The 15,314-nt window shown below is 36.5% G+C and overlaps 1 protein-coding gene across 3 annotated transcripts in view; it reads right to left on the bottom strand.

Moving 5' to 3' along the window:
• LOC122739866 (alpha-1-antichymotrypsin-like) overlaps positions 1-15,314 on the bottom strand; it is a 52,159-nt gene that overhangs the window by 23,193 nt on the left and 13,652 nt on the right. For all 3 annotated transcript variants that reach the window (XM_043981577.1, XM_043981578.1, XM_043981576.1), the window contains exons 3-4: positions 10,835-11,108; positions 5,045-5,189 (exon numbers count right to left, since the gene is read on the bottom strand). In XM_043981577.1, coding sequence (XP_043837512.1) covers positions 5,045-5,189; positions 10,835-11,108 — 419 coding nt within the window. The remainder of the gene's footprint in view (positions 1-5,044; positions 5,190-10,834; positions 11,109-15,314) is intronic.

Below are 15,314 nucleotides of genomic sequence, written 5' to 3' on the forward strand. Positions count from 1 at the left end.
CAATAGTGTCCAAATTTTTTTTGCTACATTTCCTCCTACATTAGCATTTTCCTTTTCTTTCATGTTATCCAATTTAATAGGTGTGAGGTGGAACCTCAGAGTTGCCTTAATTTGCATTTCTCTAATTATTAGTGATTTAGAACATTTTATATGCCTATAGATAGCTTTTACTTTTTCTGAAAACAACCTGCTCATATCCTCAGACCAATTGAGGAATGGCTCACTTCATAAATTTAGTTCAGCTCACTATATTTTTGAAAAAGAAGACCATTATCAGAGAAATTTGTAATTGTTCTACAGTTTCCTGCTTTCCTTCTAATGTTGGCTGCATTAGTTTTGTTTGTGCAAAAAATAATAATTTAATGTAATTAAAGTTATCAATTTTGTTTTCTGTGATCTTCTCTATATCTTTTTTTCTCAGTCAACAGTTATTAAGCACTTGTTGTATACCAAGCACTATGTTAAGTGCTGGGGATACAAAGAAAGGCAAACACAGTACTTGTCTTTAAGAAACTCACAGGGGAGACAACATGCAAACAACTATGTACTTTCAAAATATAGACAGGGTGAATTGAAGTTTATCTCCCATTAGTACACTAACATTAGGGGGCATATGGAAAACCTTGTTGCAGAAGGTAGAATTTTAGTTCACTCTTAAAGGAAGCAAAGGTGGAGATGAAGAGAGTGAGAGGTGAAGAGAATATGTGTTCCAGGCTTGGTAGACACACCCCTACAAAGGCACCTAATGGGAAGGTGAATGCTAAATTTGGGCAACAGAAAGTAGGGTGATTTGTTGATTTTTTTTCTAGTAATAAACATCTTTATTTGTAGTTTTGGGTTCCAATTTTTATCCCTCCTTCCCTCCCTCCCTCCCCTCCCCCATCCCTGAGGTAGTAAGCAATCAAATATAGATCCAGGAATACCAGTGCTAGGTTTATTTCCCAAAGACATCCCTGAAAAGAGAAAAAGACCTATTCGTACAAAAAATATTTTAGCAGTTCTTTTTGTAGTGATTAAGAACTGGAAATATATGCTGGTGATGGAATATTATTGTGCTATAAGAAATGACAAGCAGGATGATTTCAGAAAGGCCTGGAAAAACTTGTATGAACTGATGTATAGTGAAGAGAGCAGAACCAAGAGAATATTGTGCACAGCGACAAGCAATATTGTTTGATGAACTGTGAAAGACTTAACTATTCTCAACAATACAATACAATGATCCAAGATCCCAAAGAACTAATGATGTACTTATTAATAATGAAGCATACTATCCACCTCCAAAGAAAGAACTGATATTGATGGAACACAGACTGAGGCATGCTATTCTTCACTTTCTTTCATTTTTTTTCGTTTATTCAAGTTTTCTTATACAAAATGTCTAATATGGTCATGTTTTACATAATTGTACATGTATAACCTATATTTGATTGATCTTCTCTATGCCTTATTTGGTCATGAACTCTTCCTTTATCCATAGATCTGACAGGAAATTTTTTCCATGCCTTCCTAACTTGTATATCAAATCACCCTTTATGTATAAATCATGTACTCATTTTGAATTCATCTTGATATATAGTGTGAGATATTGGTCTCTGCCTAGTTTCTGTCAGATTACCTTCCAGTATTCCCAACAGTTTTGTCAAATAGTGAGTTCTTGCCTTAAAAGCTAGGATCTTTGGGCTTATCAGACCCTGGGTTATGGGGTCAATTTACTATATCATTGATCAACTATTCTATTTCTTATCCAGTACAAGATTCTTTTGATGATTACAACATTATTCTTTCACTTTTTTTCCATTGATTCCCTTGATATTCTTGACCTTTTGTTCCTCTAGATGAATTGTGTCATAAAATTAGCATTATAAAATAACTCTTTGGTAGTTTGATTAGCATGGCACTGAATAAGTAAATTAATTGAGAGAGAAATGTCAGTTTTATGATATTGACTCATCCTACCCATGAGCAAGTAACATTTCTCCCCTTCTTGCATCTGTCTTTTATTTGTATGAAATGTTTTGTAATTGTGTTTAGATAGTCCCCAAGTTTGTTTTAGCAGGTAGACTCCCAAGTATTTTATACTTTCTGCAGTTATCTTAACTGTAATTTCTATTTCTAATTCTTCTGCTGGGTTTTGTCAGTAATATACAAACATACTAATGGTTTGTACGGGTTCATTTTATATTCTGAAAATGCTGAAGTTGTTTCAACTAATTTTTTGATGATTATTTTGGGTTTTCTAAGTATACCATCAAAAACATTTGCAGAAAGCGATAATTTTCTTGCTTCCTTTTTTATTCCTTTATTTTTCTTGTCTCATTGTTATAACTAGTCTTTCTAGTACAATACTGAATAATAATGGTGATAATGGGTATCCTTGTTCAACCTCTGATCTTATTGGGAAGACTTCTATCTTATCCCCATTAAAGATAATACTTGTTCTTGGTTTTAGAAAGATACTACTTATAATTTTAAGAAAAATCTAGTGCATGTAATATGAATAGTTGTTGTATTTTGTCAAAAGCTTCTTCTGTATCTATTGTTATAAACGTGGTTTTTGTTGTTTTTGTTATTTAGACAAATATGCTTATTGTTTTCCTAATACTTGAACCAGCCTAAATCTGGTATAAATCCAGCTTGGTCATAGTGTATGATCTTTGTGACATATTGTTTTAGGTTTTCTGCTAGTATTTTATTTAAAATTTTTGTGTTAATATTCATTAGGGAACTTGCTCTATAGTTTTTTCTCTCTTTTTGCTTTCTCCTTTCTCTGTTTTTGCTCTTCCTCAGGTACTTTATACATTAAGATCAGTGGTATAGCAGATAGAGCAACAAGCTTAGAATTAGGAAGACCTGAGTAGAAATTCAGCCTCAGATACTTACCAGCTGTGTGACCATGATAAGTCACAACCTTTTATTGCGTTAGTTTCCTCAACTCTACCTCTCAGTCTTGTTGTGGATCAAATGAGAGAATATATACAGTACTTTGCAAATCTTAAAGAACTACATAAATGCTATTTTTCTAGTCATGTACAACTTTTTGTGACCTCATTTGGGATTTATTTTGCTAGCTGTGATTATTATTTATTAGGTATTGGACCTAGCTCAAACCTAGGTCTTCCATATCCAGTGTTGTCTTCATTATGTCATGCTACCTTTTCTTTATGCCCTGGGCCTCAGCCAAACTTGGTACTACCTATGTCCTGTTGATTTTAATGCATAGGATTAACAGGTAAGACACAATGGGGGCCCAAAGCTGGCGACAACCCTAACAGATACCAAGTAGAGGAGCAAAATATGAGAACAACAGAAATCAAAGAAAGCAGATGACAAAGAAGAAGGAACAGAGCTACTGGGATCAGATTAGCACTGACCCCTGGGCCATGAGGACCATTTTAGTAAAGCCCATTTGCTGAAATTGCTGGAGGGGTAAACTGAAGGTGGTGATTTCATTTTTTCTCTTCTCACTCCATATTTAGCTCTGCTTCCTCTTTCTATCTCTCCATTTTCTTCCCCTACAGGGCATACATGCATTCCACTGCTAATCTATTTCTTTAAAGTTTATTTCAAATTTCTATCCTTGTCTCTAAAAGGCAGTATAAAGATAAAACTATAGTTAAACAATTTATTAGTGATCTGTAAATATTTCATTGGCTTAAGGGGGGAGCGTGGGGAGACTTGATGTGCAACTGAAGAGATTTTACCAATAAATATAATTGTACCTTTCTCTAAACATGGAAAAGATTAAATTAATTTGGACCATCCTGGATTTCCACTGGACACAAATTAAAGTGTTCTGTTGGGAGGAGGAAGGGTCATAGTGCCTGGGGCCGGTGAAAATTGAAGGTGATAAGTAAGCAAAAAGTCATGTCCATAGGGATGCCTAAAGAAATAGATTGAGGTTCTACCACAACTTGGACAGAAACAGGGAGTCGCTAGTCTTGTTCTTCAACCAAACAATTACTATGTTCAACTCCTGTTAGACAGATGGTATCTTATTTAATAAACAACATGAAGCTAATGTTGTACAACAGATTGAGGATCCAAAAAGTTTTCAATAGGCTATAACATTGGACAGAAATTAATACAATGAAATTCAATATGAATAAATGTTCAATTTACAGAATTGCAAAGTTAGAAAGAACTGCAGAAGCCATTTAATCCAATCTCTACCTGAAGAAAAATCACTTATACATCATTGCCTAATGGCAAGCTTTGGCTTAAAGAACTCTAGTGATGGGGAAATCACTAGTTCCCAAGGCAGTCCATTCTCCTTTTATATTATTATGAAGTTTTTCCTTATATTAAATCTCTGTAACTTCTCTGTGTGTATATTTTTCTGTAACTTCTATCCCATTGTTCCCAGTTCTGACCTCTGTTACCTTTTTTTCTATATGATAATCTTTCAGATACTAGCATGTTCTCATCAAGTTTTCTTTTTTCCAAGATAAAAGTCCTCATTTTCCTTTAATTGATGGAGGCATCTTGGTATAGTAAAAAAGAAGATTAGTCTTGGTGCCCAAAGATCTGATTTTGAATCTTGGCTATGCCATTTATTGGTTTTGTGTCCTTGAGCAAATCACTTCCCTTAAAGCCTCCCTTTGCCAAAGTCTTCCTGATTTAGGTCAGGAAGACCTGAGTTCAAATCTAACCTCAGATACATCTTAGCTGTAATGAATAGTGGCACTTTACAGTAATAATTCTCTCACAAGATACTTGTTGAAGTTATTGTAACGAAGGCACGTTGTTAACCTTGATTCCTTATAGAAATATGGATTATTACTATATTTTCAGGGATCCAGATTGTATTTGAAAACATGGGAAATAATAATAATCCATCTTACACTGGGTTCTATGGAACCTACAAGAATTGTGGGAGGCCAATGGAACCCATAGGCATATATTTTTGTCATTATTTATACCACTGCAATGTTACCAATATAACCATGTTTACCTACCTTAGTGAAGCAGAACTCAGTATTCTGCCCACCTCAATCTCTGCACCTAAAAACTTGAGAAGGAATTATTTAGTTGTTGAACCTACTTTGGAAACTTTGATGTTTTGTTCAGTTATTCCAGAAAGATTAGCACGGTTGGTAAAAACATCCTCAATGCCCATTGTGGGAAGGATCTTCTGCAGTTCATAATTACGAGAGATTGAAAATCTTGGCAAGAAGAGTTTGATCTCACTATTAAAAAAAAAGATAAAGAATGAAAAGGTGAGAAAAGAGCACAGTGACCATTTTATTCTCTAGAACTTTTGAAATTAGTAAACCTATGAAACCATCTTGATATTCAGTTTAACATCTATTGAACACATTAGGACCCTAGACAGAGACTCTTAGAGCTAGACAGTGAACTTCTTGTTAAAACTAAAAGGGCTCTTTGAAGCCTAGTATGTTAGCATGTTGAAAGTTAGAGCTAGGTAGCTAGTATCTTCATATCATAGAATGTTAGATGACATGTTTTATATTGAATCCTCTCCTATGTTCTGCTGTGTCCCTGGAAATGTTCTTTTTTTTCTTTTCTCATTTTGAATTTAAGTTTAAAATTAATAAAAAATTTACAAAAACGTTAGACCACAAGAATGTCAGAATTGAAAAGGGCCTTATAGTAACTGAATGTTAGAACATATAATATGAAATACTAAAGTTATAAGGTACTTTCAATTATGGAGCATTTGGAACAGAGAATATAAGAATTGAACAGGTTTTTAGCAGTTACTTTGTTCCATTCCCTCATTTTAAAAATGGGGAAAATGGAATGGAGAGATTCTTTTTTTTGACCAAGATCACACATTAGTTCACCCAGCATTATGCAGAAGTTGCATAGGTCAAAGTTTTTGGCAGACAGCTAGGGTGACACAATGGATGGAGATATGGGCTGGGAATCAGGAAGATCTGAGTTCATATCTGACTTCAGATACTTTCTAACTGTGTGACCCATGGCAAGTCACTTAACCCCTGCATGCCTCAGTTTCCTCAACTGTAAAATAAGGATAATAGTATAAATACAACACAACAACTTTCCATGGTTGTTGTGAAGATCAAAAGAGATCATATCTATAAAGCTTAGTGTACTTGGCACATGGCAGGTGATGTATAAAAACTAGCTATTATTCTAGTGATAATAATAATTATAACTATAATAATTATTATTATTACTACCCTTGAGGAATCTATTTGGGGAAAAAAGATACCAATATATAAAAATTTGGGTGAATGCTAGAAGACTGTTTGATAAGAACCCAATGAGTGACACTAACCTATATGTTATTGAGATTCAGAGGAAAGAATTCTTTGGAGTATTTAAAGTAGGCTTCAAAATGGAGAGGGGAACTGACATTGTTGACCCCTTCATTCAAGTTGCCTTGAATGGTGACTTAATTAGAATAAGGGATAAGTTGGTATTTAGAACTTCAGAAAATCAATATGTGTGTGTGTGTGTGTGTGTGTGTGTTCATTAATTTCTACTTTACAAGACTACCAAAGACACAGAAGAGAGGTTTGTGGTCATGCTTGCATTGCTTGGGTCTTTATAATTTGCTTGTTCTAAATTCCCTTCTAGCTCTAGAATTCTGCTCTAACATTCTATGATCTAATATCTCTTCCAAATCTAACATTATGTTCCATCTTCTAACAGTGCATGTTCCAAGAGATCCTCTAATTCTGACGTCTCAATTTTTGTCTAATAATCTTTTTAAAATTCTCAGGTTGCTAGAAGCTACCTTCATATAGTCCTTACTAAATCAGATTTTTTAAAATGTCTCCACTTTTAGAAGAATGGTGCAAAGTAATTGGTAATGGGGATTTTCTTTAAAAAGAAAAAAAAACACTCCAACATTAGCTCTAAGCTTACTACAATTTTTTCATCTCCATATTTGACCAACTTTCATATTCAGAATGGTGACTATTAGAATGTCCAAGAGCCTCAATAATGGCAGTCTGTCAGTCCATAAACATTTATTAAGCATGTACTAAGTGCAAGGCACTGTGCTAAACCTTTACAAATATCTTATTTGATCCTTACAACTCTGTGAGGGAGATGCTATTATCATATCCATTTTATAGTTGAGGAAACCAAGGCAAATAGAGGTTAAGTGACTTGCTGAATGTCATACATATGAGGCTAGATTTGAACTCAGATCTTCCTAATTCCAGTTCCAGTACTCTATCCACTGTTCTACCTAGCTGCTTGGCTGTAAAAGGTAGATTTGTACAGAATGTATGAAGAGAATCTGTGCCTGTTTCCAGTCAACCATGTGGGAGTTCTGTAAAGCCTCCAGTTATATATGTCAATAGTAAGGGGTTTAAACAGTAGACAATGAAGAGTTCCCTTTCCTTTACTAGGAGACCACTGAGGAAAGAGCATCCTTCTACCTAACAGTGCTATTGTTTGTTTTCCTTTGTTCACAAAGAAGACCATGACATCCGGGTGATGTCATGAATTTCAATGAATTGGATTTAAGTGAAGGAGGGCTGTGCAAAATTACCAATCTCCCTATCTCCTCTAGAGCCATCTGGGTCCAGACTGGAGATGGCCCCAGATATTTTAAGGCAATTGGGTTTAAGTGACTTGTCCAAGGTCACACAGCTATTAAGTGTCTGAGGTGAAATTTGGACTCAGGTCCTCCCAACTTCAGGGTCAGTGCTCTATCACTGGTGCCACCTAGCTGCCCCAACTAACAATGCAATCTTACTTCAGACACTTATGTTCTCAGAGATGGCTGAGACTCTGCAAAGCATTGATTCTGACACCTTCCCTGAAGTAGTCACCACATTCTCTGGTCAATCAGATCAGTTTAGTGTATGATAATATGCCTTGCATATCAGTGCTCAAGATGATAATGGAATGGAATATGACAACAAATGCTTTTGTTACATAAAAATACAACAAACGTTTATGGGGCATAAAGGACTTGACCTGGCTGAGATGATGGCATGTTCCCAAAGGCTATTGAGCTGGAAGAGCTGATGGCTCAGAGGTTTCCAATGGAGTATGAGAAAAAGGTTTTTAACTGGCTGCTAAGCCAGAACTCAGTAGATACACAGAAAGAGTAATTTGCCACTTTTTCTCCTTCTTTTTGACTTTGAAGCATGGGATTTCTCTGAATTGCCTCCCAAGAGTGAGGTAGGAAGGAGACAGTTGGCCTCTTTCTTCAACCTGCCCTCCAGATGGCCATATCCCCACCAGGCAAATCTAAGTCTAAGTTAGGGCTGCCTCTTTTTTGTCTTCCTTTCCCTGGATAAGTAGCTGAGCAAAAACCACCAGATGCAGGTATCCAGGAAGTGACATTGGAAGTTCTCTGAAAGGTCTAAAAGTTCTCAGAAGCTGATGGCTGCAGTGTCCCCTGAGTGACAGTGCCTGGTTTCAGGGAAAACTTTTGCATTGGAGATTTTATCCTCCACTAGAAAAAGGCCTTAACTTGGTCAATTTTACCAGCAGACAAGTATTCAAGTGAGGAAACACTGCCCAATGATGAGGTGATATGTAAACTGGCTAATTAGCAGCCTTTCAAATTGTCTTATCTCATGATAAGGTTTAACTACCAAGCAGAATGTAGCTAGGATTAGAAATCCCTGAATCCTGTTTAAATCATAATGATAATATATACTATAATTCTTCTAGCTCTAACATTTCTTTCTGTGAGGCAATTAATGGGACCCATCCCATACCTTATTCATATTGTTCATTGAGTATGTCTCTTGCTTTCCTATTTAGGAGACCCAGACACAAGCCATAATTCAAACTATAATTAGCATTTTCCCAGGATTGTGAAAATGGGGAGCTTAATCTCTAATTAATTAGAAATCAGGTTTCACTAGAAATGAACTTAGTATACAATCTTCTGTTTGGATGGTACAGGGAGTGGTACAAATGACCAGACCTTTTGAGTTTCAGTCAAGGAATGCCTTTATGATAGAAATGTAAGAAAAAATCAGTTATTCTCACTCAATTGTATTTAGCAAGATAGTTAAATTGATCCAATTTATGTATTTTAGAAAGACTATAAAATATTAAAAGGATCTAAAACTGACCTTTAGTTACTCCCACCCCCACCACTTCCATCTAAACAGAGCCTTCTCTTCTCCTCTACCCCAACCCTATTCCCGAAGTTTTCCATTTAATCTAAATTAGACAGTATCTTCAATTTTGAATTAGACAGTATCTTCAATTTTTTTCCTCACTGATTTGTGAAAGATCCATATCCTATACTTCCATATTGTGAAATGTCTTTTTGACTTCACAGGCTTTAAAAAGCCTTTTATTTATTCTCTCTCTTATTGCCTTTCACATTTTATTTAATATCAATAGATACTGGAATATCTGTCATGCCTCCCTGCTAAATCATATGTTCCATTAAGTCAGAAACTAAGTTTCTATCTAAGGCTTATAAATGGATCTCCTAGCCTCCTGCTCCCCAAATGCCATACATAGTAAGTGCTTCATGGGTTTTTCTTGAATTGAACATTTTAGAATGTCTGAGGGGAAAGAAATTGTAAACCCATCTATCTAGTCAAATCCACTCATTTTCCTGGAGAAGTTAAATAGCTCCAGAAAGAAGTGACTCAGTGAAGTCAGGCTGGTAGTAGCTGAGCTTGGATTCTCACAAAGGCCCTATGAACATTAAGCCACTGCATACTTTGCTCTGCTACAGTCAATTGAATTAAATTGAAAGGAATAATTAAATTGAATCAAATAAAACTCATTTTTTCTTTAATTATTGTGATAATAGATGTACAATTGAGTTATTGATGAGTTGGTTTCTCTCCCCTCGGTGTCAGGGATATTTGGGGTTCTAAGAGTCCAGTAAAAATATAAATAGCCCTAGGATAGAAGGCAAAAACTAATCTCACTTTCCAGAAAAGGCCACAATTTGACTTCACAGTGAAGTGGAAAGAGCCCTGGATTGACAGGCAAGAAACCTGGGGTCTTATTCAGGTTCTAGTATTGAATTACTAATTGACTTTGGACAATTACTTAAGCCCTCAGTTTCCTCATCTACACAATGAGGGAAATGCTATCTACCTCTCAAGGTTATTATGGGGAAGCACTTTGTAAACATTAAAGTTTTATAGATTGATGAGGTTATTAATCAGATCTATTACCAATCTTCCAATGAGATAATTAGGTTCTTTCCTGATGCAGTTTTTTTTTTTTGTATTTATGTAATTTACTTCTGTGGTATATCAGAGAGAGTCCTGAATTTGGAATGAGAGTTTGAATCTCTGCTAGTTGTAATTTTGGTTAATTCATTTTGTTTTTTGAGCCTCAGTTTTGCATCTGCAAAATGAATATATTTGATGACTTCTTTTTTTTTTTTGGTGAGGCAATGAGGGTTAAGTGACTTGTCCAGGGTCACACAGCTAGTAAGTGTTAAGTGTCTGATGCCGCATTTGAACTCAGGTCCTCCTGAATCCAGGGCTGGTGCTCTACCTACTGCACCATCTAGCTGCCTCTATTTGATGACTTCTAAAAATCCTTTCCAGCTCTACTCTATATTATAATTTTACTTATTTTTTTAAAAGAAGGATTGGAAAGGTACATGTCAGTTTTTGATAAACACCTTAACTGGGGTCATTGGCAAATAATTAGGCCTTGGGCACATAAGAGACACAAAAATTCCCCCTCCAAACAAACAAACAAACAAAAATGGAAAGAGCACCTAGATTTACTTATTCTTAAGATTTTACTGAGGGCTATTACAGTATTTACAATAAAGGGATTTTAGAAAATAATAGTCATTTGGGATAGAAAGGACACTAGAACACAGATTAAAATATAGAATAGGTGCTAGATGGGAGCCAAGAGATTATCAACAATGGATAATTACCTTTGTTTGAGTGAATTTTTCCACTTGTTCAGTACTTCTGAGCTGAGAGCATCTTCAACATCCTTCATTTTCTTTTCATCAGGAAGAATGAAAAGTGCAGTAGCATTGCCTATATACTTCAGCTCTACAACTGTGCAGAAAAGCTCCTTGTCTTGGAAAACACGGGTGAACAATTTATTTTTATACATCATGGGAACTTCAATGACCTTTTCTTCACTCACATAAAACTCCTTCGTGTGAGTGTCAGATGGATGGAATGGTGTTTCCCATTTAGCTTAAGAGATAAAAAAAAAAGATGCAGGAAAATGTTACACACCTGCCCTTTAATAGTACGATCTACAGATAGGGCAAGCTGAACTAGATACTTCTAAATCATGGGCTTTTAACCTTTTCGTGTGTCATGGATCCCTCTGGCAAAAGCCCAGTGAAGACTGAATAATATTTTTTTTACCTACATCCATAATATAAGAAAATGCTAAAATTCAGTTAGAAGCTAATGAAAATAATGGTGCACATTTTTTTCTCACTAAATTTCATGGAGTCACTGAAATCTCTCCAAGTAACCCAGGACTCCAGGTTAAGAATCCCGTGCTCTAAATTGTAGAATCACAACATTTTTAAAGCTAAAAGGAGCCTGAAAAAAATTATTTCAACCATTCCCTCCTTTTTCCTCATTGCATTGTTTTTCTCCTACATAGTTCTCATTGGCATGGGACAGAAGTTTTGACGTGGAATAAAATAAAAACAGAAAAAGCCCAAAATCCTTGACCAAAGTATCATGGGATCATGGATTTAGGTAGTGAAGGTGTCCTAGAATTACTCTAGTACAGCACCATCTTTTTACTGATGAGGAAGATGAGTTTCATAGAGGTTAAATGATTTTTCTGAGTTCAGCAAAGAATTAAAGTGCAGAGTCAGGATTTAAACCTCAGTCCTCTGTCTAGAAACCCAGTGCTCTTTCCCCTTGGCCATGCTGCCCTTCTGTAGAATATGGAAACATTGGGGCAGCTAGGTGGCGCAGTGGATAGAGCACTGGCCCTGGAGTCAGGAGTACCTGAGTTCAAAGCCGGCCTCAGACACTTAACACTTACTAGCTATGTGACCCTGGGCAAGTCACTTAACCCCAATTGCCTCACTAAAAAAAAAAAAAAAAAAAAAAAAAAAGAATATGGAGACATTGAAGCAAATTATCATAGACTTGAAGCTCCAAGGGACCTCAGAAGCCATCTAGTTCAACCACCTCAGTTTACAAAAGCTGGTACATTTTGTCAGAGATCACTTCCATTACAGGTCAATCAACTGAATGAAATTTCCTGTAATGGCAGAGGAATATCAAGTAACAGGATGTGTAAAGAAAGGAACAGAGAGTAAGACTCTAGGTAGAACATGAGAATCAGAAATGTAATTGAACCCAGAGGGCTAAGTGGATCTAAGATAAGGAAAATAAGTATTTATTAAGTGTCTACCATATCCCAGGCACTGTGCTAAGCACTTTACAAATATTCTGTCATTTAATTCTTGCAAAAAATCTGTGAGGTAGGTGCTATTATTAAACCCATTTTATAATTGAGAAAACTGAGGCAAATAGAAATTATGTAACTTCCCTAGGATCACACAGGCTGGATTTGAAGGTCTTCCTGATTCCAGGCGCAGCATTTTATCTATTATGTCACCTCTGTAAGGCAACTATAAGATAAGTTAATTTGATAGAATAAAATGTTTAGAGGTGGAAAGCCAACTAGTATAAGACATATTAGAGATGTGACTCAAAAAACCCAGATTCAAACTTTGGCAGGACTAATAGAAGCATAGTATTGAGAGAAAGGTGGGGGGTTTCATTGTCCTTTCCCCTGATAGCCCACAAGTGGAATGTTTTGTTCAATTCTGGAAAAGCAGTGGGAAGCCAGAATAAAAATCCAAGGAACAGATAACAGGTTGGGGAGAAAACTGGAGACAATACTGTTGTTGAGAAACTAATCAAAAGAACTGACAATGTGGAGTGGTGGTGTCAAACTTAAGTAAAAACATGTCCCTGTCAGCTATATATTGCCTTAGAAAACCACAAATTAATATTATGTGTATTGTATTTTATTCATTATGCTAAATATTTCTGAATTATATTTTACCTGGCTCTGGCTGCATCCTAGAATATTGTGGGCCACATGTGGTATGTGGGCGGCATGTTTCACATCTCTTATGTAGATCATATTGGATTTATAACAGATGTAAGAATGACTTAAAATTTCAACAAAAACAATCAACATAATCACATTAGAAGCTTCCCAAATATCAGTAGATTCAGAGAGAAAAATTTCTACAAAGTCCAACACTTATTTATATAAATGTAGCCCTGGGTTGCTATGATCTAAGATCATATAGATTTTGGATACTGTACCATCAGTGAGACTACAGAGACATCATTGCCAATTTGTTCAGCGTAAAGTGAAAGTTTGGGGTTGTTTTGATTTACATTCCCTTTCTTTTTTTATTCTTTATCACATGAGTTGGCATGCTGGGTAGGCGAACTGGGAGGGATATAGTCATAAATGAAGGTGATATAAACAAAAGATATAAATGAAGAAATTTTTAGAAAAAGAAACAACCAGGGCTGCTTAGAGTGGAGAACAGGAGTAAGAAGGAAAGTGAAAACTTTGATCAAGTCTATGAAGAACTATAATGTGGAAGAAGGATTAGGCTTGTTTTACTTGGCCCCAGATACCAAAACTAGGGTCAATGGGTAGAAGTAATAGAGGTCAGTTTTGGTTTGAAGTAATAACAACAACAAAATCTCTTTAATGATCAAGCATATAATAGTGTAATGAGCTGCAATCTTCAAGCATATGCTTATTGATTACTTGTTCTGAATGTCATGCAGAGAATTCATGCTTCAGTTACAGGATGAACTCAGGGAACTCTAAGCCTCCTAATTCTTCATTTCTCCATTTAGCATGGTGCTCTTCAAGTTCAGTGTTGACCTCTATATACCACCACCCATCCATCCTGGTCCATCATAATTTTGGGGAATAGTGAGGTTAAATGGAAGATCATTGGTTAGAAGATCTGTGTCTAAGTCCATAAACCACCACTTCTTGACTGTGTGACTGAGCAAGTCATTTCTCCTCAGTGGGCTTCAGTTTCTTCTGTAATGCAGGAATGATAATCCCTATCCTGTCTCTTTAGGATGAGCATTTTTTAGTATCAGCAGAGCTAATTACTCTACAAATGTTAGCTATTATTACCATTACTTCCTGAGTCCTTGAAAATCTGTACCCTACCACCAACACTCTCCTTGACATTACCTTATAGCCAAAACAAGTATTAGCCATAACCAGTCTTTGGCAATTCTCTGGGCACAATGTTTTCAGGATCTCTGTGACTGACTAAATTGCTATCTCTAAACTGTCAAGAATTAATTGTGATTTGAGGTTTCTATGACCCCATCTTTGGCTAAAATTAGAAGCCCCAGCCAGCCTCAGGTGCCGCCTCCATGCTGGCTGTACCCATGGCGCTGCAGCTCACATCATCACCACGTGCTGACACCTACATGGGCCTGGTCAAATTGCCATGATTAGAAGCCTGGTGAGGGCAGTCAGGTGACCTTTGGTGTGTGGAAGCTTGGGAGGCTGGCAGTTCTACAGCAGTCTGTTAATTCTGTCAATCAGGGTTGCCAGCCAATTAGCTTGGGGCTATGTGCAGATGGCCCGATTTTTCCTGTTTGGAGTGGGGTTTTCTGGGAAGGAAAAGGGAAGAGAGATTCATTCTGGCATGAGAGAGGGAGAGAGATGGGACATAGCTGTGTGCCCTTTGGGAAATGCTGAGTGATTGCAGGTCATATAATTTTCCTTCTATTGCTTTTTTCTTTGTCCCTATTAACCTTACTTGTATTTTAAATTTGTTCCCATCAATAAATCCTGTTTTGTTTTTTCTGAAAGAGACTGTTAATCTCCTTTCTTACCCCAATATTATGGTGAGCTGCCCGATTAATTCCCCCATATTATATTTGGCCCTTACAAAACAATAGTAAAGACTAAAGAACTGGGGACCCCTGATGAGCTGACCTGAAGCAGCTTGCCAGGATAGGCTGGCTTTTGTGGCTGGGGCAATACTGCCCAAAGCAAACTTCCTTCTGTCAGAACAATTGCTGGCCATGCAGCCAGACCCCACAGCAAAAACCCTACCCAAAGCAGGAGACCTCCAAGTGTATCCTAGGGATACAGTGGAATGATATTTTGGAATCTGATCAATCCCACGATCAATCATGGCTTCAGAACACTGACAACAAATAGGCCTCCCTCCTCTCTTCAAGAGGCTGGTGGCATGTAGACATGGCATGAGGCACAGTCTGTCAGTCATGGCCAATGTATTAATTTGCATTGCTTAACTTCTTTTTACAAAGGAGATTCTATTGATGACAATTCTATCATTGGGTAGAATAAGTGATTTTTTTTAAAGAGTATCAACAATTTTTTTTTAGTGAGGC

Source organism: Dromiciops gliroides, chromosome 2 (genome assembly GCF_019393635.1).
Source record: "Dromiciops gliroides isolate mDroGli1 chromosome 2, mDroGli1.pri, whole genome shotgun sequence".
Classification (NCBI taxonomy): domain Eukaryota; kingdom Metazoa; phylum Chordata; class Mammalia; order Microbiotheria; family Microbiotheriidae; genus Dromiciops; species Dromiciops gliroides.